Genomic DNA, 24,657 nt, shown 5'->3' with positions numbered 1-24,657 from the left:
TCCCTTCACTACTCCAGAATATTGGGCCTATTAAACTGCTTGTGCAAGGACTATTTCTGACAGTGGGAAAAGCTGAAGGCCAAGAAAATGGTGGTGCCTGCAAACCTCTCCTCCAGGCTCTAACCTCTGGCTACCAGCCATAATCCATCACCAGGACAATCCCCGCAGCATCCCTTTGCCCAGGAGGACACAATTTGCCTCTCGAGGGGACCTCTTGTCCCCATGGATCTCTGGGATAGAGGGGGGACAGGTCAGGGATGTGAACCACCAGGGAAACCCAAAACCACTCCCAGGAGGGATGAAAGGCAGAGGCAAAGCTTGCAAAAACCCTTCCCCAGCAGCTGCAGGGTGACCTGGAGTGGGTGCCACCTCCAAAAGGCCAAGGGAGGGGAGCACAAGGGCTTTTCTTGGGATAAAAACCCCACAATGTTGTAAACCCAAGCCACAGTTTAGAAGGAAAAGTTGGTTTTAAGCAAATCTGAGTTGGCAAAGGATGCCAGCAGCATCTCAGCTCCTTAACTGGGACAACCCAGCACCAGCCCTGCCAGCAGCTCCACACCCCCCAAAGGATGCTCAGCCAGCTCTGGCTGTCTGCAGGACACATGGGGATGGCTGTGGAGTCCCCTGGCCAGGGACAGGCACAGAGGAACCTAAAATACTGCTGAAGCAGCAGCAAATCCCCAGAGCCACCATGCTCTGACCCAAAGTCAGCTTGGCTGTTAGCCTGAGCATAGAGTTACTGGCAGGTACTGTCAGGAGGGAGGGAAAAAGAAAAAATAAAAGAAAAAGGAAGAGGGAGAAGAAAAAGGAGGAGAGAAAGGAGGAGAGAAAGGAGGAGAGAAAGGAGGAGAGAAAGGAGGAGAGAAAGGAGAACAAAAGGGAGGAGAAAGGAGAAGAAAGAAGGAGAAAGGAGAAAGAAGGAAAAAGAAGAAAAAAAGAAGAAAAAGGAAGAAAAAAGAGGAAAAGAGAAGAGAAAAGAAGACTGAAGACAGAAGAGGACAGAAGACAGAAGGAGGGAGAAGAAAAAGGAAGAAAAAGGAAGAAAAAGGGAGAAAAAGGGAGAAAAAGGGAGAAAAAGGGAGAAAAAGGGAGAAAAAGGGAGAAAAAGGGAGAAAAAGGAAGAAAAAGGAAGAAAAAAAGAAGAAGAAAGAAGAAAAAGGAAGAAAAAAGAAAACCCATTTCAGGTCAGTTTTCAATTTCCAGAGTTTCCAGCCATCAAGGAAGGGAACAATGCTGTGTTTCAGGTTCAGCAATCTGTTTAGATCAGTGAAGCAAAGGGAAATGCATCATTTTGGATCTGGGCCTTCTTTCAATAAACTGCCAGGGCCTTTTCAAACAAAGGCAGGCAGATGGGCAAGAAAAACCTATTATTTCATTCCAGTAATGTTGAAATGAAAAATCACTGTTGATATGAAACGTTTGGAGTGAAAAAAAATAAATTGATAGTGGTCATTCTGAAACACAGACTGTCTTGTTAAATGTTCTGATAACAAAACACCCCATCTCACCTTCAGGAAAGAAAAAGGAATCAGGAAAACAGTGTCTCCAAGTACCTGGCTGGGAGCAGCAACACTGAACTGCCCAGCCATGGGCTTTCAGCTGCTCCTCCTGCCCTTGCTTTCAGTTCCTGCTGGCACGAGGAATATTTTAAAGACAAGATACCATGGGATTCCTGAAGCCAAAGCCCATAACAAGGCTTTCAAACCTGTAAGGTTGGTCAACTTTTAGGCTTAATTGCCTTGACAGCAACTCTAATAAAGCAGAGCTTTCTATTGAAAAAAGTGGGGGAAAAAAGAGGGGGGAAAAAAGAAGTTGCTGGAAGTTATTCCCACTGATCCCTGTGCTCCACTGCAGGAGAATTTACATAATATCTTTAAAGGAAACTCAGAGGGGTGAGTTGTGGGATTAACCCTGTGGAAAGGCATCACTTCCCTCCAGAGCCACTGCCTCTTTTCAGTGCCAGCAGTGCCTGGTTTTATTCATCCAAGGCCAGTTCAGGACTTCAATCCCCAGGAGTCGATGGCAGGGGCTGGGATGCTTCGTGAGAGGGGACCTCAGGGTGGGGGGGTGATGGGTGCAGCCAGAGTCCTCCAAAATCAGGTTTTGGAGAGGCAGTTTTGGCTGCTCATTCCCAGAGGAGAAAGTTTCTCTAGCTGTGTGTGGGGTCATGGTGGGATGGGAATGGAGAGCAGCCACCTGGGATGCCTGACCACACCTTGTCCTGGTGCTATGCTCACCCTTGCTCCAGCTCTGCTTCCCCCCAGCAGCTCTTTAGCATCTGGAAAAGTGTGAATGAAATGAGAACAGGAGAAATGAGAAACTGGAGAAATGGGAAATGAGGGCAGGAGGACATCAAGAGCAGGAGTGGGGAGAAAGTCAGAGATGGGAGCTCACCTTTGGGTGCAACAGGGATGGGCACAGGGCCAGTGAGCACCCACTGCCAGAGCAAGGGGGTCCCCACACCAGCTCCCTCTGCTCAGTGCCCATCACACCACCAAATCCTTCCTAAAAATCCCACTTTTTTCTCTAAACCACAATTCTCACTAAGCATTAAATACCCTGCTGCACATCCAGCTGCCACTGTAGCACAACACAGCTGCTCAGGAGCCAGCAGAGCCCTTTCCCCCCCTTCCCTTGAATCCTCCACTCTTTTTTTTCCTCTATTTTAATGGCACAGCAGCACTGGGCTTCACCATTTTCTTTCAGCTTTCTGGAAGAAGTAAAAATTTCCTCCTCTCTCCTGAGAAAAGAGAGACCAGCAGCTCCCAGCTGCCCACCCACGGCGTTGCCTTTGCTCTGGGGCCATCTCCACAGCCCAGATGGTGGAGGGTAAAGAGCTGACAGCTGCCTGGCAGCTCAGCAGCAGGGATAGCATTATTTTTCATTTAATTTTAATGCAGATAACCAGAATGAATGTGCAAAACAACATGAGCTGGGTTTGCTCAGTCTTTGCAAACTCAAAAAAAAAAAAATCAGCTGGGGGTGAAGAGCTGTGGGGATCACCTGGGAGAAGGTGCCAGACCTGGGCAGATTTCACAGGTTTAGCAGTCGGATCAAGTCCTCAAACTGCCACCTCTGAAGCCTCTAACGTGGAGACCTCTCTGGCCAGCATCACCCCTGTTTTCACCCAAATCCCACCTGGTAAGGAGAACTCTGAACCCCCTCCCCAGCCCCTGGTTTGACTGCACCTTGCTGTGTCCTCACCAGGGCACGATTCATCCCCAGCCAAGCAAACTGCCAGAAAAACAGAGATCAGCACTTTTCTCCCCTCCAGGAAAATTGACTTTAATAATCTGGAGAACTTGAAAGGCTCCTGCCACAGGGCAGGAGGAAAATATTCATGAGAGGGTTTGCAGGGTGCAGCGGGAGCATTGCCTTCCCAGGGGGTTCCACGTCCCCTCCCTTCCTCACATCCCTGCAGCTTCCACAGAGGCAGCTCCTGGGGCTATCCCTATCCATGTGCTCAATCCCAATGATAAGGATGAGCAGTGAGAGGGGAAAAGGCAAGCAGAGAGGTTGGCAGCTCTCAGGCTATTTGTAGGGAGATGCTCTCGGGGTTTATCTTTGCTGCACCCCAGGTCCCAGCACTGCTGCACATCTCCAGCTACCTCAGTCTCCTTGTCCCAGACCTCATCCCTTATCTCACCTTCCCCTTCCTCCAGCTCTGCCTGGAAGATCCCCTGGGATCCCCCAAAGACTCTGCTCTAGGGAAATGTCTACAACACTCAGGACCAAAGCAACAGAAGAGCCCACCCCCTCCCCAGAGCAGCAGGAGAGGAGAATTCCTGCTCTGCACATGGAAATAATTTCCAAGGAGAAGCAAAGAAAGAAAAGGGAAAGCCAGGCACCAGTGGCCACTGCAACCCCAGTGACAAGGATCTCATCCCACCACCTCCTCTGAGCCCTACCTGGCTCCTCATGATGGTTTTGATAGCAGCTTCAAACTCCTCGGAGTTGTTGTAGTCAACAGTCCACACGTGTGGCTTCCCAATGAACTCCTCAGCATATGGGTGCTGGGAGGACACCTAAAAGCAGAGCAGGGTGAGCTGGTTTGGGCAATCCCTGCCAGAATGGCTGCTGCCAACAGCTCAGAGCAGCTGCAGACAAGCAGCAGGCACAGACACGTTGGGGTTTTAAACCTTTACACATGGGCTGGAAACAAGTTTTCCTGTGAGTGAACCCCCTAACTTCAGGCTCTGAAGTTCCCACTGGGTTGGGAAGCCCCATTCCCATCAACTATGGAACTGCCTCTGCTGCCCTGAATATTCCCATCTCCATAAGGGGGAACACCTCAGCTGGACCTGGATGATTGTTTGCACAAGTGCAGCAGGAAAAACTGACCAAAGCAGGAAGGCTCTAGAAAGACACCAAATCCCTCAGATTTGCCAGCTCCAGCAACATGGCAGAGAGAAAACCCATCCCCCCCAAGGCAGGGGAAGACTGGCACTAGGAGAAAGCAACACTGGAAGCTTCCCTGCATCACTCCAGTGCCACAGGCAGCCCCTGCACTGCTTCCCCACAGCCACCTTCCTCAGCTCAGGCAGTTTTTGGGGATGTATCTCTCATTTCATCCCTTGAGCTGCCTTTTCAGTCCCTCATTGCTGCAAGGCAGCCAGAGCCCTGGATCTCAGGACAGGAAAAGAGAGGATGCTGGGGGTACTGCAAAGTGTAGCAGAGGGTCCTGCCAGCTGGAGAAGGAGAGCAGGGCACAGTCTGCCTTCCACTCTCCAGACTGTTCTCCTGCCTCATTTTCAGCTGACAGATTGCTCACCTCCTTCCCCTCCAGCATACAAACACCCCAGAGCATCCCACAGCCCTGGCCACCTGGGATGGGAGCTGTGGGTGCTCACAGGTGGGGTGTGTGGGTCTGACCCCGGGGTGCAGGACATCCCTGTCCCCCCAACCCCACAGTGAGCACTGCTGAGCCAGGCTGTGGCAGGGCTGAACCACACAGCCCCCACAAAGCCCTTCTCAGCAGGAGGGATGGTTGCACTCCATTATCCACTTTATTAATAATAAAAGAGGCAATTTTCTCAAGCCTTTAACTTTTAAAGAGTTCCTGCTGCACTTAGATTGAATTCCCAGAGATGGGCAGGGCTGGGAGGGATTTCCTACCCTTGCAGCACCACAGAGGTCCTGGGGCTGCTCAGGGAGGAGCAGGAGCTGGGGAGCAAGATGCAGAGTCTGCATGGAGCTGATGGGGAAGGAGCTGGCTGGGGGCTGAATGAGTCTCCCGTGCCACCTTCTCAAGGTGGATCAAGGCCAGGTTGGATGGGGCTTGGAGCATCCTTGTTTAGGGGGAGGCATCCCATGGCAGGGTGCTGGAACTCCATGATCTTGAAGGTCCCTTCCAAGCCAAAGCAATCTGGGATTCTACAATCCTCCTTTGGCACTGCAGCCCCCCAGCAAGGCCCCTTGCATCCCAAACTCTCCAGCTGGAGCCCGTGCAAGGATGGGAGAGGGGATCCCATCCACACTTCTGCGTTTGGAGGAAATCTCACCCCATCCCCCCCCCCAAAAAAAAAGAAACTCAGTTTAGCAATTGCTCCAGCCCAAACCCTGGGGTGAAGGGGGTGTCCCTCTCCACTCACCTCTCTGGATGTTGGCTTCCCACGGAAGAACTCGTGGTTGAGGGAGCTGTGGGGGGGGTGGAACCGCGCCTGCAGGAAGACGCAGCCATTGGCGATGGCCTCCAGGGGGGCAGGACCCTCATAGGGGAACCCAAAGCCAATGAAGAGCTGCCAGGGAGGAAATCCACATGCTGGTGAGCAAAACCAACCAACCCTAGAGGTAAATGTCCCCAATAACCCACCAGCATCCCTCCCTGCTGCCCTGGTTCTGCACACCAAGCCTCTAAAGGCAGGTCCATTCAACATCCCATACTCCCTGGGGTTCAATGTCCCATACTCCATGGGGTTCAATGTCCCATACTCCATGGGGTTCAATGTCCCATACTCCATGGGGTTCAACGTCCCATACTCCATGGGGTTCAATGTCCCATACTCCATGGGGTTCAACGTCCCATACTCCATGGGGTTCAATGTCCCATACTCCATGGGGTTCAACATCCCATACTCCCTGGGGTTCAACATCCCATACTCCCTGGGGTTCAACATCCCATACTCCATGGGGTTCAACGTCCCATACTCCATGGGGTTCAACGTCCCATACTCCATGGGGTTCAATGTCCCATAGCTTCAATGTACTAAACCAACAATTACTACGTACTAAAAGAAGAAAGCAACAGGGTGGGCAGGAGCTGCAAGTTTCCCTGTGGTGGTGGCTACAACTTTCATATATTTGGGGAGGTTCAGAGTGAATATTAGGAAAATATTAGGAAAAAACCAACTCATCCAAATGGTTGTGAGGCCTTGACACGGGCTGCTCAGAGCAGCAGTGGTGTCACCATCCCCGAAGGGACTGAAAAGCCAGGTAGGTGTTGTGCTGAGGGATGTGGTTTAGTGGTGGCCTTAGCAGTGCTGAGTCAGTGCTTGGGCTTCATGAACTTACAGGTGTTTCCCAACTAAAACAATTCTATGATTGGTCCTGTACAGAGAAATGTTGGTTTGCCAAAGCCACTGGGGCTGGACAACCAGCAGCATTTTCCCCAGGCACCAGCTGCAAGCAACCAGGATGTGCCTGCCCCCCTCACACTGTCTCTGAGAATCCCATTTATTTTTATCACAGCCATGGACCCCACTTAGCAGTACAGGAATTAATCAGGAGACTTTGGGCTCTGGGGCTGCTCAGCAAGTGGAAACTCATCAGAGACCTCTTGGTCTGAAAGGAGGAGCTCTGCTGGCTGATTAGCCCTGCTGATAGTGCCTGGGAGCAGCAAAGATGACAGATAACAGCCTCTCCCCCATCCCCTCCTTTAATGAAGTTTTATTTCTCCAAGCTACAGAGTCCTCAGTGCTGGCTGCTAAAGGGGGAAGGGTCCCAGGGACAACCCAGTTGGTGTCACCCACCTTTGCCTTCCTCAGCAGCTGCTGAAACTCGTGCTGTGGCAGCAGCCCATGGTTCTTCACAAACGCTGGGACCTCAGGAGGCCTCTGTGTCTCGTAATAAACAGTGCCATGGATCTCCATGTACTTGTTGAGGATGGCCAGGAACTTCTCCTTGCCCTGGGGAGGGAGGCAGAGGGGTGAAGTGCACCAGAACCTGGGGCTGATCACCCCTCTTGGAGATTTAACTCTCAAGCTGCCATCCTGGAGCATCTGCCCTGTTTCAGCCCAACCCAAAGCTCTGCAAACCTGAACCCTCCACATCCATCAGACACAAATCCTGGAGCACCCCAGGTTCCCAGAGAGCCTGGACAGCCAGAGGACGCAGCACCCTGAATGGTGGCACCTCCAGCCCTTGCCTGCTTTGTCACCTTCAAGGCCAACTTCCACTCTGGAACTGCTGAACTGAAGGATTCAGGGGATAGAGGGGGAAGTTTGCAAAGGCCAGACCTTGGACCTTGCCTCTTATTCCACATAAGAACTCCCCAGGGTTTTCTCACTCAGATTTAATCCTGTCTGGAGAAATGAAGGAGATCACTAGCTTTCCTCTTTGGGAGAATTTCCTCCTTTTGCACTTCACAGCAACTTTCCAGTTTAACAATTTCTCTACTGGAAATTTTTTTTTTGCTTGGGAAAAAACCCCAAAACCACAACACACAAGAACCATCCTTTGGGATGTATCTTCAGCTGTATCTTCAGCTTTTTCCAGTGTTGCAATGGGTGGAAAACCTGACCATGGTGCCACTAAAACCCAAATTGTCCCAGTTTTGAGAGTAATTCCTTAACGCAATGGGTTAGGGGAGATGGGAGTGAACCACAGCTTCTTGTCCGTGGGTAGTGCCAGGCACCATCCCGTGGGATGATCCCACAGTCAGAGGGGTGGCATGGGAGACCCCTTCCACTGCTCCATCCCAGTACCAGGAGCTGCTTCCATCCCTTTCCCAGTTTATTAGAACTCCAGGTCCTGACACAAGCCAGAGACCAGAAAGTTCAGAGGAGCAGGGAATGAGAACTAAGGAGAAGGTTGGTCTAATGAAAGGTTTCTAAATGCCAAAAAGATCTTGCTCTGGAGACAGCCCTTGGACCAAGGTTTGCAAATAAGCAGCCAGCTCCAGGTGATGGAGGAGCTCTTTTTCTTCTCAAAAATCACCCAAGCTAAGGAAAATCCCCTCTTCTTCCTTATTTTGTTCCCTGGGCTGGCACAAGATGCAAAGCAGTGCTCAGGTAGCCTGGCCCCAAGGAACAGCCACAAGGAAGAGCCAGCCACAGCCCCAGCCCCTTCCCTCAGCAATAAATCATCCCAAACATGCAGTTTGGGGGAAACAGGTGGTATTTGTAAGTTCTGGCTAAAAGGAGCAAATGTTCACAGCACTAAGGGTGGAGGGAAATGGCCTTTCTGAGGGTTTAACTCTCTTTAGTGCTTTCCCAAATTAACCTACCTAAGCTCAGATGAAACTTCTGAGTGAGAAAGGAGAGGGAAATGGTAGAAAAAGAAGAAAATACCTTACAGGTGCCCTGAAATGAGAGTTGGTGGGTTTCACTGGGGTTCTGGGAGAGCCCCTGAGCTACACAGATAATGGGAGGGGGGGGGTTGGTCTCAGATGTGGGAGCCTGGGAGGACCAAGCCCTCAAACCAGCAAAATCTTTTGTCTTTCAAGAGGATGTGGAGAGGTAAAGCCCAGCAGCAGCTGGTGTGGTACAGTACCTGCAACTGGAACAGCCCCAGGTGGTGCACAAAGGGAGGAAAAACCAGAAATAAATCAAGAGACAGTGGGAATCAGCTCCCTGCTTTTAAAAGTTACGGAAGAAAAAGCAGCTGGGTAGCTCTGGATGAGAGAGAGGAGAGTACACACTTCTCCTGGCCAGCACAGTAGATGCTGGGGGTGTTTCAGGGGCTGGGAGTGTTATTGGTCTTTTTGCTGACTGGCAGAGCAGTTTGGGGCTGGGGGAACACAGGAAAGGGCTTCATCCTACAACCTGGGGGCCTCAGCCAGGATGCACCAAATGTGACCGAGTGCAGGATCCCAGCAAGGACCAGCACCAGTCCCCAGCAAGGCTGGAGAAGGGTCCAGCACCAGCCACCACCATGGATAGAGAAAGGCCCCGTGGTGCTGCCCATCCCTGCTGCCCAGGCAGGACTTGGGCAGGCAAGTGGGAGGGCAGCACTCCAAAGCAGAGACAAACCAGCCCTGTCATAGCCCAGGAAATGACCTGAGAGCAATCATCATAATTAATACCTAAACCCATTGATCTGAAATGCTCCTGAGCAGCCTGCAGGGAGGAAGCATCTCCTGGAGCAAAGAGCAGGGTTCAGGGGCTGCTCAGAGGCACCAGGCATGTCACATCACAGCAGCAGCCTCAGTTTCCCCTCTACAAAGCAGACAAGGATGTTTCTCTACAAAACCCCCTCTGATTTGTGCCTCAAAAGTTTGGGGGCACAGCCAGAGGCTGCTGCCAGCCCCCAGCTCTGCCTGCCTGAGGGCACCCACCTTCCAGATGCTGGCCTCCTTCCCATACACCACTGCCATGCTGCTCACTTTGTTGGATTTGATGAATTGCTTCTCTGTCCTGTTGAGCTCCTCTGACACAAAGCCCATGAAGGAGTTGTCAGGGGTGTGAGCTGTGGACACCAAGGAGAGAAGACACAGGGCTGGCTGAATGGGTCCTGGGTCCTTATCAGTGTTGAGGATGCAGCCCCAGGGCAGCAGAAGGGCAGAGAGGAGCCCAGCTCCAGAGCCAGGTTGGAGCTTGGAGGAAAAATGCCATGAATCCAATCCCCCCTTCCAAGCAGCTGATAAAGCACAGGCTTTGCAACCTGCTTGGGCAGCTCTTTAAAAGGCAAGGTGCCTTAAAAAAGGACACAAAATGGACTCTACCCAGCCAGGAAAAAGCAATGTTTGAGTTACCCCACAAACCCATCTCTTCTCCATGCCACATGCAAAGCCAAATCTCTGAGCTGCCTCTCAGCTCCAGAGCTTCAGCTGGAATAAAACCAGGATTTGCAATCTGTATCTCCCCTCCCCAGAGCACGAAGCTCCTGGCTCTGCTCTGACTTTTGCTCTGCCTTTGCTGGGGCAAACAACCCCTCATGAAGGACTGAACCAGCTCTCTCTCCCTGTGAAATATCCATAGCCCAAGAGATGCCCAAGCAGATCCAGGAGCTCCCTGCAGGCAGTGGGAAGCAGGAGTGGATCTTGGGGAGGATGGCACTGCCCGTGCATCACCTCCCCAAGAGCCTGGGACCTGCTGCTGGGGTGTCTGCAGGCCCTGAACCCACCCTGCCACGTCCCTGGCCCCCCACTCACGGAACATGGTCATGAACTGGGTGGGCTGCAGGTTCCAGTAGCCCCAGTTGGTGCGGTACCCACGCAGCGTGGCATATTCCTCGTGGTTGTATGCTGGTTCTGTCCCAAAGGTATCGATGACCCGGACACGGCACCTGGGAGAGGAGACACCACCTCAGGAGGTCCTTGGTTTGAGAAAGTCCCACTGCCAGGGCTGCCCGGTGTCCCCAGGACCACCCCAAAGAGCCCTCCTGAACCTGCCGCTTCCCCTTGCAGGGCTTTCATCTCCCTGAGCGCTGGGGAAGTGATGTATCTCCTGGAGACTCGTTAATGCTTTTCCCAATATCCCAGGAATGCTGAGGCAGGCATTACTGGTACAAGACGAAGGAGAGAAGGGGAGCATGAAGCTCAGGAAGAGCAAAACCAGCTGAATGCCAGAGCAAATGCATTTATAATAAAAGCAGTACCACAGTGTGCCATCTTTCCCCTCTAATAAAATTGTGTAGGATAGTGGAAGAGATGGGAGAAAACATAATAAATAGCAGGACTATCAGGACTAAATTAAATTGCCTCTTTTCCTGGCTGGTGATGTACCAGGGGATGATGACATTTGTCTGAATGACGAAGGAGTCAGGGACAGGGCTCTGCTTCCTGCAAGCAGAAAAACCTCCTGCTTCCCTCCATGGGGTGTCCAGCCCAGCTGCAGGCAGGGTACCTGGAAGCACACACACACCCCAGGCACACACAGGGGCTTTTTTTTTTTTTTTTTCCCCACAGTTCAAGGTCTTTTAATGAAGTTTTCTGTCCAATCTGTGAGGCTCCAGAGTGAGTTTTGTTGTGGCAGGGGGGGACCCAGCAGGGTGGCTGCTGCCAGAGCCAGGCAAAACCCAAAGCTGCAATCCAAGGCTTCTGGGATGTGGGGGGGGAGGGGTGTTACACTTTGAGGTCATTAGCATTAGTCTGTGTTTGCTCATTAATGAAACAGAGAGTAAGAGAAGGCAATGGTTTTGCTCACCTGTATTTCTTAAAGGAGAGCCCCATGTGCTGCTTCATCTGCTGGAGCCCGTGGTAGTCGGTGTAAATCAGGTCGAAAGGCAGAGGACTGGTCAAGGGGCAGTTTCCCCGGCCTGGGGGCACCCCTAAGTGACTGGGGGGAGTCAGGAGGGATGGGTCAGCACCCCAGCACAACAAGAGCCCTGCAGCTCAAACCCCCATTTCCCTGCTGGGGGTTTAACAGGGGCATCCACCAGCCCTCCTGGTGCTGGAGGGGGAGGCAGATGGTTCTCCTCTCCCAGCCTTTATTTCCTGGGCCCCAAATCTGAGATTTTGGAGAGTCCCAGTCCCCCCCCCCATCTTTTCATCTGCTCCACCTGAACTCCTGGCTCCTGCACATGGACGTCAGGCTTTTCCATGACATTCCAGTCACCAGCATCTCATTCAACACACACGCTCCCTTCAGCTCTCTTGTTGAAGACACCAAATTTCCTTTGCTTTCATCACAGTCACATCAGTGACAGACTTGCAGAGTCTTTCCCATCCTCCTGCCTGCAAGGCTCCCAGTTTAGCCTCCATCTCCCTGTTTCCAAGCCCATGCCCCTCCCAGCTCACACCATGCACCACGTCTCCTACTTGTCCTTACAGCACATCCCGGAGCACCCTCAGCTTCTCCTCCTCTCTGCTGGCACTGCCTGTCCTTGGATCCTGTGTACATTTCATAAATATTTCCCATTTTCTTCTCCCATTTATGAAATAATTCAACAAAGGCAGAAGCAACCAGCCCCAGGGTCTCTCTTGGTGGTTTCTCAGCAAGGTCCTCACCCCAACTGTCCTCAGCTCCTCTTCCCTCCTCCAGAAAATGAAACACATGATGAAAATCCAGACAAACAAGCCTGGCTGCAATCTCTCTATCACGACCAGCAGTTACCTTGCTGCCAAGGTGATATGGGATTAATCTGGCAGGATATAGGGCTGGTAAACCTCCAGCTTGTCTCCTTCCTTTTCCAATTACCCCCGTGAACTGATGAATCCCTCTCGCCAAAGCTGTTCTGCTGAGTGTTCCCCTGATGCCAGCCTGACAGCCCATCTGCTTGTCTGGACCATGCTTCCTCTTTCTCAGGGAAAAAACTGTGACACCTTCCAGCTTCAGCAGGTTGCTCTAAAATCCTTGCTAGATGTACTTGTGATTTCTGAACGCCAGCTTGCTCAGAAACACAAATGATCCACCCCACAACTTCAATGGTTTTGCCATTTTTGTCCTCTTCAAGAATTCCTCATCCTCATAACCCCACTCCCACCCAAACAGCAACACAGAGAAAACAAACCCACAGAACTCTTTGGGCCCAGACCAGCAGTTGCCCTGGTTCTTTCTCAGTCCTTCTAACAGGGCAAAGGAATTTATGTTTTACTTTGCCAGCCTGAGCTCAGACAGTGTGAATTCTCACCCCTACCTCCTGCCTGCCAAGATTTCTCTCTTTGTTTTCTTCTGGGCTCCTATTTGGAGATGGGAATTTATCCCAGCCATCCCTCCAAGTATTTTCCCTTTTCTTAGGAATAAAAGATCCAGCCAGGTTTTGCATTTCCAAGCTTGGAAGCCTTCACTCTCTGTCACCTCTCTTACTGGTTCTCCTAATTTCTCTGCATTTCCCCTTTTGAACCTGAGAATCCCCTTTCCTACCTCTTTCTGTTACTCAGCTGAAGCTCAAATGGCCCCACAGCCCAAGGGTGAATCCTCCAAGGAGCCCTTCCAGGAGGTCCTCACACCTTACCCAGACCCACCACTAAATGCAGCATCTCATCCAGTGATCCAGAGCTGGAAATTAATGACTTTCCCCCCAGGGAATAATCAAGTTATAGAGTTATCATCAGCAGTTTCTCTCCAGCCTCTCAGAGGTCTTCACCAGCATCATCAGAAGGGTCCTGTCTATGTAGCCAGTGAAACTGGTTGGCCTTTATATCTAAAATAAAGGGCTCTTGCTCTGCTCCCATCCATATCTCCATCTTCTTCTGATATGACTTGCAAACCCTTGAATGTTGGGCACCAGGATCCTTCTGCCAGCCCCATCCCAACCCGAGATCAGGGATGGCTCATCCCAAACTCATGACCATGACTGTGACTCCAGAGATGGAGCAAAGATGGAACCACACAGCTCACCAAAGCCAGGAAAACCACAGAATTTCAATTTAAGGCAAAAGGCTGCATTTGCAGCTGCTTCATTGCTCTTGTCACAAGGAATATTAAAGCATCAGCTCAGGGCAGCCCGGCCGGGGCAGCCGCAGGGAAGCAGGCAGCAGTTTTAGCACTTTCATGCACAATTTTCCATGACATGCCTGCTTGGGAAGAAAGAGAATTGGGCAGAAACAGAAAGGCTCTCACCTCCAGCAGCCACCTCAGTACAATAAATAGGACACCAAGGAAGAGGCTGAAGCAGACAGGGAATTTTTACGCCCCAAAGGTTTCAGAGCTGCAAAGCTAAATATCCCATTTGTTAGCACGGGTTCTGTTTCCAGCTCCATCACCAGGAACATGCAAGCAACAGCTCTGATACCTTTGCTGCTGGAGGATGAGCATGTCCCTACCCCCCAGGCTCTGCTCCTCTGGGTGCTCCTCAAGCCACCCCTGAATCCTGACTAAAGCTGATCCCTAAGCTTTGTATTAAACCAAAAATCCCCAAACTCTGACACTTCTCTTGCAGCACACCCCAGCCTCTTGCTGACAGGCATATTAAAAAGCCCTGTTCAAGCTTGACAAGGGGCTGCAGGAGGCAGAAATTAGTTCATCTCATACTGAAGCCTCCACAAAACCTCCCATCATCCAGGCAGAGCAGGTCTGGCTCCCCAACCTGCCATTCCTCCCCACCCCAGGGGCTCAGGTCTTGCCATCTCCATTTATACTCCCAGCACCAAGGCTTTGAGGCAGGAATAGATCTGAAAGCAGGACCAGTGTCTTTGAAGCAGAACATCTCTCTTTCATTTGCCCCCCCTTATCCTTTCTAAGCACTTTATAACCACTGATTTTATTATTCCAATCAGGCAAATCCAGGCTGCACCTCTGAGGTTGGGGGGGATTTTTTTTTTTCATTCCTCCTTATTTAAACATTCTTTATTCAAGCTTTCATCATTTGCCTGTTAAGTCAACTAATTTTCTACTAAACCCAATTTCACTCATGGTCGGAGTGAAATTCCCTGATTTTTCCTCCTGCCATGTACCATTAATGGTGCTTGAAATTATGCAAATAAAACTGATGAGTGCAAATGCCTTCTTCTCAGCCAGCACAGCCAGGAGATTTGGGTTTGAAAACCCACTTGATCTCTGCTCCTGGAGAAACCTCCCTTCCCAGCCCAGCCAAAGGTGGTGACCAGCTTCTGCCCAGGCTCCAGAGCCCGGGTGGCTTGTCCCATCCTGTCACCCAGGAGGAGCACTTCAGCTCAGAGAGGGAGCAGCAGAAGCAGCTTCAATCCAAGCGGATGCAAGCACCAAGCTTCTCCACCAGCTGCCTCCACCAGCTGTGCCTACTCCAGAATAAATCTCCAGCAGCTTCTTGTCCTCCTATTTTCCCCCTCTAAGTGCTTTAATCAACCAAAGGATGCATTCCCTGCCTGAGTGCAGTGCAGGCTCTGATTTCAGCAAATCAGATGACTGTGGGGTTATCTTTATATCCCATTGACCTATTTTCAAATTAACCCAACGTTTCCTTCCACATTATCACTCCTGGGGCTGAAGAGTCCAGCACTAAGTGGATCTCATCTGCTGGTAGGCTGGGCCAATATCCTATATTCTATCTAATTTCATCATCTCCACCTCCATCTGCTGGCATCAGCAACCCAGACTGCAGCAGGGGAAATGGAGATCTCTGCTGCCTCAGCTTCCCCCTGTCCACAAGAGCCTGGCAAGCACAGGGCTGTTATCCAGGGACAAAAGGTGCTGGAGCTGAGCCCAGGCAGCTCCCTGGGATCTATGACAATCCCATAATGAGCAATTTAAGGTGTGAATTAGAGCCCACACCATGAACACCCCAGTCCATGGCCTCTGCTCCCAGCTCTTCCTCCTGCTAGAAGGGACACAATGACCCTAAAAAGCAAGTTTTTTCAAGGAATTACAGAATGCTTTTTGATCCACCTGCAGTGGTTTTACTTTCGCAAGTAAAACCATTTCTTCCCAGTTGAAGAGGGGAGGAAGAGCAGGGGAGGTGATGGGATCCACCATCCTCTGCTGAGAGCTTCCCTCCAGGCTGGGCAGAGCCAGACCCTGCAGAAGCACAGGAGGCTGCCAGAGGGACCAACTCCTTCTGGTCAGAAATTCAGTAAATCATGCAGAAAATTCCCAGGAAAAGGCAATAAATCCTGGGACTTTGCTGGGGAGCAGCAGAAGCTGAGCACTCAGATCCTTGAGCAGACAGACTGCCTCTTGCTGACCCAACTGCCCCACAGCTCACAGTTAAGGAACAATTTGAGCCAAATCTTCACTGACACCACTGGAGCAAAGCTGATTCGTGCCCATTAACCTCCCAACCCCCTGCCAACACCATCCCCTAAGATATGCCCACTGGAAACATCTCCCAGTTTAACTGGGGGCTGGGGAATCCAACAAAGCCCAGACTCGGAGTGGGGTGTCCAGCACTTGTGTAACCCCTTGGTTCAGCCCCCATCACCTCTTTGAATGGGTTTGCAGCAGCTGAGTCCCCACAACCAGGGGCACTGTCTTCAGTCTCCCCTGAGACTTATACCCAACCCTCCAGCTTTTCCAAAGCCTGCAGCATCCTCTGTGCAACTGTGTCCCAGCAAAACAGCAAAGCCTGGCCAGAAAAGGGACAACCCAGTGGCCCTAACAGCTTACAGAAACCCTGGGTCTCGTGTAACAGGGACATCTGATGCTACACCTGAGGCTGAGGTTCCCTCCCCATCGGTGCAGAGCTGCTAATTCCCACGGCCACGGCACGTGTGTCAGGACTGCACACGACTGGTCACTTCTGGCTGTCTCCACGAGCAATTTCTGTCTCTTCTGAACAATGTCAGGACTGGATTTGCCAGCTGGCGAGGGGAGGTGATGCCTGGAGCCCGGGCATCGCGTGGGCTTTTGTGTGAACAGATGCAAGACAGAAAGAAGGCTTTCATCTGCCAAAAAATAATTAGAAATGCCTTCGTCTGGACATGGTGTTTCCATCTGAACGGCCCTTTTTGCAGCCTGAATACACCTTGGTGGCTGGGGAAAGCAGAGGAAAATAGCAGCTCTGATTAAGGATGCAGCAGGCAATGAGAGGAGACGGGAGGCAGTGGGAGCTGAGCCTCATCCTGCTCCTGCTCCGGTGCCAGCCCTGCTGTCCACACTGCCCTGGCACACAGAGGGCAGCTTGTCACCCAAACCATATGCTGGCCACAGCCACCACTGCCCGGTGGGGAAAGGGGCTGCCAGGCAGGATACGTGCTAGTGCTGAAAATAAAGTGCCTTGCCAGGGCCACTATTAGGAGTCCAGAGCTTGACACCAGAGCAATTAAGCTCCAAGAACACTTCGTAAAGCCCTGACCCCACGAGGCATCAAATCCACTTTTCTTCGACTTTCTGTCCTGCCTGATAAGCAGTTCATTTCACGGGGACCATTGCAAGGAGCACCTTCCAGTGTCACCCAGATCAATACTCCCAGCAGCTCGCAGCACGGCACCGCCGCCTCCCTGAGCCCCGCAAAACCACCTGGAGATTCCGACATCACCATTCCCATGCCCTAAGGAGGGGGGGTTGGCTCACAGAGCCCGTCCTGCCCCTTCTCCCGGAGGAAAAGGCTGAGCCCATCCCTCCCTCCCTGCCCCCGGGGCCGGCAGAGCCTCCGCTCCCCGCGGCTTTGCGCTCCCGCTCCGTGTCACTTTCCGACATCTCCTTCTAAGCTGCCTCATTAACAACCCAGCTCAGGTCTTTAGCACACTTCTCCCTTACCAAGCAACACACACACACCCCAGCCTTGATTCTCACCTTCCCTGGAAGCCCTTTTTGGCTACCAAACCAGCAGCAAGGGGGCTTTCAGCAACAGTCGAGTTTGCTTTCAGATTTGGGATTTTTTCCTCCCTCCCTTCTTCAAGGCTCAAAATGCTGCTGGCTCCCTCCTCTGTCCCTGCGTTCCTTGCACAAACTTCCGACACAAACCAGTTTCCCAATCCCTGCTCCAGCCGGAGCCTTCCCTTCCCATTGCCCCCTCCGGGTGCCCACCAGCCCCCAGGTAATCCCGGCTTCCACCCCTTGCCTGTCGAAATGCATCAGAAATAGCTCACAAATTCACTGGGGAAAGGCAAAAGAGGACAAAACACCTGTCCTTAGTTTGGTTACAGGAGAAAAATTACCCCTTGGTAGGAAATAGCAGTGGCATTCACGGGTCTTTAAGGTCTACTGCAGGCAAAGGTAAACCAGAGAATGCCTGCAAAACCAGGGCTGAGCTCTGTGCCACGGATCCAAGCCCTCGAAGGGGCATTTGGCTGAGCCTGTAATCCCCAGAGCTCCTTGCTTTCTCTCCAGATCCACACTGGTCCCCAAAACCAGGGGAAGAACCATTTAAGACTCCTGTTCTTCACTGCTTGGCATTTCAGCTCTCCTTTCAGGAGCTCCCTGGCACATAGAGATGTCCAGGACACACTCCTGACCTGTGTTCACATCCAGCTCTCTCCCACCAGCTTTTTGTACTGGGGTCTTCCTTTTCCTCCTGGTTTACCTGATCCCCAGAATTTCCAAGCCAGCCCTGCCCAGCACCTTTGGGCACTGCTGCATTGCAATCAATAGTGATGCTAATACTGAAGAACCTTCAGGTAGGGATGGGCTGCAGTGTACACATCCAGACCTTCCAGGGATCCCTTGCCAGTGATCAATACACCTGGAAAAATCAGCTCAGAAATATGAAGACACAAAAAAAGAAACCAGGAGAGAGGTTACTCCATGCTTAATAATTTATGGGCACCAGCCTCTGCTCCGTGAAAGCTGTGCTGGGAGGGAGCAGCTACAGCTGGAGCAGGGGGTGACAAAGGAAAATGAACAAGAAATGGACTCAGTGATTCACATTGCTGCAGCAAAATATCCCCAAACCCACCCCGGTGCTGGTGCCTGCCCTGCTGCAAGCTCAGCCCAAGATACCCGGGATAGGAGAGGACCCAATCTTCAGCTGAGCAAAGCTTGATCTCTTTGGGAGGTTACACAGGGGCAAGAGGGACAAGAAACACTTGGGCTGAGCCCTCCATGGCTTTTCCTCATCCCTGCAGCCCAGCTCCAGCCCCTTGATCATCCCTCTGCCCAAAGCTGTGGCTACAGGTAAAGTCCCCTCTGGGCTTTAATGGATTTCCCCAGACAAGAGTAACTCACAAATAATTGCAGGTGTTTTCTAAACTCCAAATGCTGGTGGCAAGGCAAAGGTTTATCTCCCTCCTGCTCATATGGGCACTGGCCCAAGGGCAGAGCCATTGCAGAGAGGTCTGCAAGAACCCAGCAGACCTGTCAGCACCAAATCTCTTGTCCCTCTCCTTGGGGGGCCCCTGCTACCCCTCCAACATCCTCATTAACCCTGATGGGCTGCAGGAGGATCCCAGAAAATGCTGGACTTGGTCTCCAAAATGACAGAGGGGACCTGGCTGCAACCTCAGGTCCTGTCTTTTCTTGCCCCAGCCCCATCAACACGGAGGTGGACCCATGATTTGGACACCCAGCACATAAAGTGTCATCCAAGCCCAGGACATGCACCTGGAGAGGAGGGGACAGAGAGAACTGCAAGATGTGCAGCCCCAGCCCAGCAGCTCCAATGGGGAAGAGTCAGAGCTGGCATTCCCAGGGGACACATCCAAGTTCATGTCAGAAGAGGAGGTCTCATCCCTGCCAACTGATGCCAAAATACCTGAGGAAGGTGAAATACTCCAGGTAGCAACCCTACTCCCTCCAGAGCCACCCAGCAGAGGGAAAGAGATGCTGCAAAACCCCCAGTCAGCCTCAGCCAGCTCCTTCCCCTCCTTAAACCACCAGTCTGAGGCTCTTCATTAAAAAACACAAACAAGAACCACACACCACCACCACAGCCCTCCCAGCCATTAACTTCTTTCATCCCTGAGCACACAGATATTATTTAGCCCTTCAATTTAGCTCAGCACACCATGCAGATCGTCCTTGCCACCCGCCTGCCTCTTGGAGAGGCTGCTGCCTTTTACGTTGGGACCAGGGTTATTCTTTTTACTTAATTACTCAGAAGCTAATTCCATTCATTAATTCTGAATGCTGCAAGGGCTGGGTTGGTTTTGTTTGTTGTTTTGGCTTTTATTTTCTTTTCCAGAATCGTTGGGAGTTTTTTTTTTCCACTCTCTTTTCAGCACTTCTCATTATGTGGACGTTGCTGGTTTAGCATCACCAAAAACCTGCCCAGTCCTCAGGCTTTTCTCGATTTATAACCCATCTGAATTTGCATTTTCCCTGGCACTAGCCCTCCAGCTTGAGCTGTCTCATAGGAGGTGAGGAAACCTTGGGAGGTTACAGGCAGAAGCCCACTAATAACAGAACTGGGTCAGCAGGGAGGAGCAGAGCACACAGTTACCTTCCCCCTCTTCCTTTTCCCATCTAACCTTGGTCCCTCTTGCAGACAGAGTGCTGCCTAGACACACTTCAGGGTGGCCTGGTGTAGCTGTTTGCAAGCTCTTCACCCCACAGCAGAAAAACCCATCCCTCTGCAGGAGGTGCCCCAGCACTGGCAAATTCCTCCTGCAGGTCTCCAAGCCACCACCAGCACCTCTTGAGGAGGGACACCTTGGTGGCTGCCACCCCCCTCCTCTGATGAGAGTTCTCTTTGGACCCTGAACCTCTGCTGACCTCATGCTTTCATGCAAAACCTCCATGCAAGCCATGGGCAAACTGAGGGGCAGACCCTGCCTTGGGAGGGACCCTGCACCCCTAGCTCTGCAGCACCCACCTCTGCAGCTCCTTCAGGGAGACAGTGACCCTCAGGCTGTGTCCCAGGAGGAAGAGGGCAGCCAGGATGTCAGCCCACTGCACCATCTCACCCAGAGGGCCCCCCTTCAGCACCCGTGGGCTGAAAACATCCCCCGACTCCTCCGTCAGGAAGCCAATATGGATCAAGATCTGGAGAGACAAGGAGAGGGGTCAGCGCTGGGACAGGGATAATTTGTATTTTCCAGCCCCAAATGACTTACGGTCCTTGATCACCTCCAGCTCCTTTTGCAGCCTGCAATTACTCAGGGAAATCACTCAGGTTTAATGACAAGTGATCTATGTCCAATTAGCAAAGACCCAACAGGCAGAGGCCACCAGCTCCCACCCACTGGTGCTCTGCCCCTTGGGACCAGCTCCACGTTCCCGATGTGCGCCAGGGACTGGGGATGGATGTCACATCCCAAAGGGACTGAAGGGCAAAGCAACCACAAAAACAGAAGCTGGGGGGCCAGCCACATCAGCACCTCCATGGAGGTGAAGTCCCAACCTCCCTGCCCACTGCAGGTGGCTGCCTGCCAGCTGGACATCATCTCCAACCCACCAGGACCCGTGTCCAAAATTCACCCCACGGTTCAGCAGCACCAGCCCCACAACGGGCTGCGTGCAGGCAGAGCTGTGCCCTCAGCCTCACAGGCTTCTGGAAAAGAATTTTCCTCCCAGCCAGCTCACTTCCCACCTGTTTCCACACCCCATGCTCCCAAGGGTGTTTCCAGACCCCGTGTTCCTACGTGTTTCTGGTCCCTTTGCCTGCCGTTCAGCTTCGTCTCCAGGCGCTGAGCCGCCCGCAGCCACTGCTGGGCCAAGTGCCGGATCCTCTTCTTCATGAAGCTGAGGGATTCCTTGCCCGTGCCAATCAGCTCCAGGAGGTGAGCCAGGTCACTCTGAAAAGCTGCCTGGGAAAGGAACATGCTCTGCGTTTTGAGTGTTGGGAAAGCAGCTGTGAGAGAAGCTGCCGTGGGGCTGGTGGAGGTTTGCCCATGGGGGTGGCTGTGGGTCCCTCCTGGATGGAGAGTTTCCCCTGGAGACATCTGACTCCAGAGCTCCACCACTTAAGGCACCAGATCCCAGGGATGTCAACACCCCCAGATTCCTCAGCACAGGAAAGATATGGACCTGTTGGAGTGGGTCCAGGAGGCCACAAATATGATCTGAGGGCTGAAGCACCTCTGGTGGAGAGGCTGAGAGAGTTGGGGTTGTTCAGCTTGGAGAAGAGAGGGCTCCAGGGAGACCTCATCATGCCTTTCAGTACTTAAAAGGGGCTGATAAGAAAGATGGGGACAGACTTTTCAGTAGGGCCTATAATGATAGGACAAGGGGTGGTGGCTTAAACTAAAAGAGGGGAGATTTAGACTAGACACAAGGAAGAAACCTGTTAAATGAGGAGGGCGGGACACCAGCCCAGCTTGCCCAGAGAGGTAGGAGATGCCCTGTTCCTGGAAACATTCAAGGCTGGGTTGGGCAGGGCTTGGAGTAACCTGATCTGGTGGAAGATGTTCAGACTGCCTGCCAGGGGTTGGACTGAATGAACTTTCAAGGTCTCTTGGACCCAAACCATCCTCTCACTCTATGAAACCCCCCCATAGTGCAGCACCATGGCCCCGCTGACACCACCACCTCTGGGAATGCTCCAGCAGCCTCGAAGCCATCACCTCCCCTGAATCCCACCCCAGAACCAGCTGAAAAAGGGCTGTCCCCACCTTACCTGCACCCGGGGTAGTGGTGGGGGGGAAGGCGAAGCCGCCGTCCGGTTTCTCCAGGGCAGGGGAGGGCAGAACCACTCCACTTCACTGAGGTAGATGAGGAACGAGCACTCGGTGCCGTCCACACCAAAAAACGCGTAGCAGGGGTCGGAGGTCCACCTGGCCCTCATCCACTGCAAAGGGGCAAAGGAAGATGTGGGGCTGGTCCTCTCGGCTGGGAGGGGCCCTGCCAGCCCCACAAGCTGCCCCTGCTCCAGGCACCCCCTGTTCTCCACCACCCTTCTCTAGCTGGGAGCTGGAAACGAGGGGTGGGGGCATAAGGGGCTGCAACTCAGGGTGTGCCCAGTGCCCCTATCAGTGCTCACCCACCCACTGCCTCCGGGGCTCACGGGGCAGAACCAAGAGGCTTTGCTGGGTGATCCCTGGGTTTCCAGCTTGGATTTCAACACCAAGATGTGAGTCCCCCAGGACCACAGCCATTCAGCCCTAGGAAATTACACGCTTCAGGTGTTTTCTTCTTCTTAGCTTTGCCAGGGATCCAGTAGAGCTGATCTCACTGCCCCAGGGCAGGAGACAGAGCCCAGGGATGATTCCACATGGTTAACCCTCAGCCTGAGCAGTGATTAATCATCCCCCAGAACAAAGCTCTTTTCAAGCTCTTCCTAACTCAGCTACAAAACCAAATCTACTCAGGAACCAGGTTGCTGCACCCAGTATGTAAAACGTAGCAATCACCAGGACAGGGGATGGAGTTACAGCCTTCCACAATTCAATTACTTTCTGGATTTACTCAGCTCACGAAAGGAAAGGATGCCTGGCACCAGGGAAAGAGGAAAATACGTCTCCCACTATCATCTCAATCTACCCTTCAGCTTCTTTTTAGGGAGACTCAGCCCTGCAGAACCCGGAGTATGAAGCAGAAGGCTGGATTGGGAAGGGGGAGATAGTTTTAATTAGTTCCTGTAAATATGGTCTCTGACAAAGCAATCATGCTCTGGGCCAAATGCTGAGCTGCACTCAGGGGTAAAGAGCAGGCTGGGTCAGGCAGGATGTCCCATTAGAGATGGAGGTCCTGGCCCCCTTAACAAGATGCTCTTCTGTGTGGGGCTGGGATTATTCCCCAGCCAGCAGCTAATGCTCCAGATATTTAAAACCTCTGTGACAGTGCCTCCTCCTCCTCCCCACACTTGTCATTAAACACAGAAGGGAGAGGGAGTGAGGGCTGGAAGCAGAGGGGGCTCGGGGACCTGATCCTGCTGGTGCCTGCCCAGCTCTGAGCACCGCGGCTCCAGCGCTTTGTACGACACAACCCGGAGGCAACGTGTCCCCTGGCTCAGGGGGAACACAGCTCCACTGCTCCAGCAAAGACTCCCAAAGGAGCTCCAACACCTCCCTCGTGCTTTCTCCTCCTGACAGCACAGCCGTGCTTTGCTTTCCTTTGGCTCTGCTCCTCCTTCTGCAATGGGCTCGTTTTAAAGCAAACGTGTTGATTCTGGAAGCATCGCCCTTCCCAGCCCCCATCCCAGTTTAAACTCTCCAGGGTCACTGCCTTGTGCCCTTCCCAGCAGCTTCCACCCCCACTCACCTCCACTTTCCCAGCACAGTCGGGGTACTTGGGGTCCCTGGGCACCTCACACTGGTCCCTCCTGCCATCCACCCCTGCTGGAAAACAATTTGAGGATGGGGAGAGATGGGATGTGCTGGCAGAGCACAATGCTGGGAGGGGATGGGATGGGGCTGCCAGCCCTTGGGCACGTTCATTGGCACCACAGCTGGGTGCAGACAGTCCCATCCCATTTAATGGAGCAGGACATCAAGATGTGAAGCACCTTCCTCAGTGTCAGGGAGGAAACAGGAAACCCCCCAGACCTGCTGCAACACCAAGAGCACCTTCCCATTCCCAAAATTTCAGCAGGTCTCTTGCTGCTGCTCTCAGCCAGGAGCAGACCCACTTCTATATGCTCCTGCTCATCATCCAGAAGCTGGTGCAGCATCTGGGAAGCACCTGAGAGCCTTTACACTGAGAACTTGCAGTAAAAATTGTCCTGCTGAGCTATTGAGAGAGGACTGGGCCAACACAGGCACAAATGCAGCTAGGAGTAACAGGACCTTTTCTTCCTCTGTGTCTGGATTAATAAAAGACACCACCTCTCCTATAAGCCCTCCTTTGCTTGTAACAAAAAAAGAGAAACATTAAGTGGAAGAAGGCACAGAAGCATCTTCTACCTGATGATTCTAGCCCAAGCCTTGGGAAACATGGAGCCATGTAGAGAGCCCAGCTGCCCTCCCAGCTCTGCCAGCTTAGGATGGGAACATCTTTCCTGGCACTGGATCTCAGCCCCTGGGCTTTGGATCCAAACCACCACAGATTTTGATCCAGGTATCTGTGCTGGCTCTGCTCCTCATCTTCCTTCTCCATTCAAGTCTGTGGCATTTCTTTCTGACAGCAATTCAGATTTGTCACCATCCCTCACTCCTGCAGGAATGAGTCTCTCCCAAGTCTTGCTCCTCTGCAAATTCATCTCCCTGGCTCTTGAGCCCTTCCTGGCTTTTAGGAGAACATCACTGCTGCCAGAGCCCACGGAGAGTGGTTCCCTGTGCAGCTGGCTGGAACAGCAAGGGGAGAGCCCTGGAAACCTCCAGGGAGGCTCAGAGAACACTCAGGACCTCCTGTCCCTCAAAGAAGTGGTCTGATCATCTATAAACAGCCC

At 52.4% G+C, this 24,657-nt stretch overlaps 1 protein-coding gene across 2 annotated transcripts in view; it reads right to left on the bottom strand.

The window, feature by feature from the left end:
• MGAT5B (alpha-1,6-mannosylglycoprotein 6-beta-N-acetylglucosaminyltransferase B) overlaps positions 1–24,657 on the bottom strand; it is a 56,985-nt gene that overhangs the window by 4,292 nt on the left and 28,036 nt on the right. Inside the window, exons 5-15 of one of the 2 annotated variants that reach the window (XM_008499754.2) lie at positions 23,532–23,608; positions 21,949–22,119; positions 20,975–21,139; positions 20,206–20,375; positions 11,304–11,435; positions 10,310–10,443; positions 9,494–9,624; positions 8,710–8,715; positions 6,969–7,124; positions 5,592–5,738; positions 3,909–4,025 (exon numbers count right to left, since the gene is read on the bottom strand). In XM_008499754.2, the coding sequence (XP_008497976.1) occupies positions 3,909–4,025; positions 5,592–5,738; positions 6,969–7,124; positions 8,710–8,715; positions 9,494–9,624; positions 10,310–10,443; positions 11,304–11,435; positions 20,206–20,375; positions 20,975–21,139; positions 21,949–22,119; positions 23,532–23,608 (1,406 nt within the window). The remainder of the gene's footprint in view (positions 1–3,908; positions 4,026–5,591; positions 5,739–6,968; positions 7,125–8,709; positions 8,716–9,493; positions 9,625–10,309; positions 10,444–11,303; positions 11,436–20,205; positions 20,376–20,974; positions 21,140–21,948; positions 22,120–23,531; positions 23,609–24,657) is intronic. The other variant, XM_008499755.2, reaches the window with a different exon arrangement.

Source organism: Calypte anna, chromosome 18, assembly GCF_003957555.1.
Source record: "Calypte anna isolate BGI_N300 chromosome 18, bCalAnn1_v1.p, whole genome shotgun sequence".
Classification (NCBI taxonomy): domain Eukaryota; kingdom Metazoa; phylum Chordata; class Aves; order Apodiformes; family Trochilidae; genus Calypte; species Calypte anna.
Note: the sequence above shows the minus strand (reverse complement) of the source record. Positions and strands in the feature narration are given on the sequence as shown.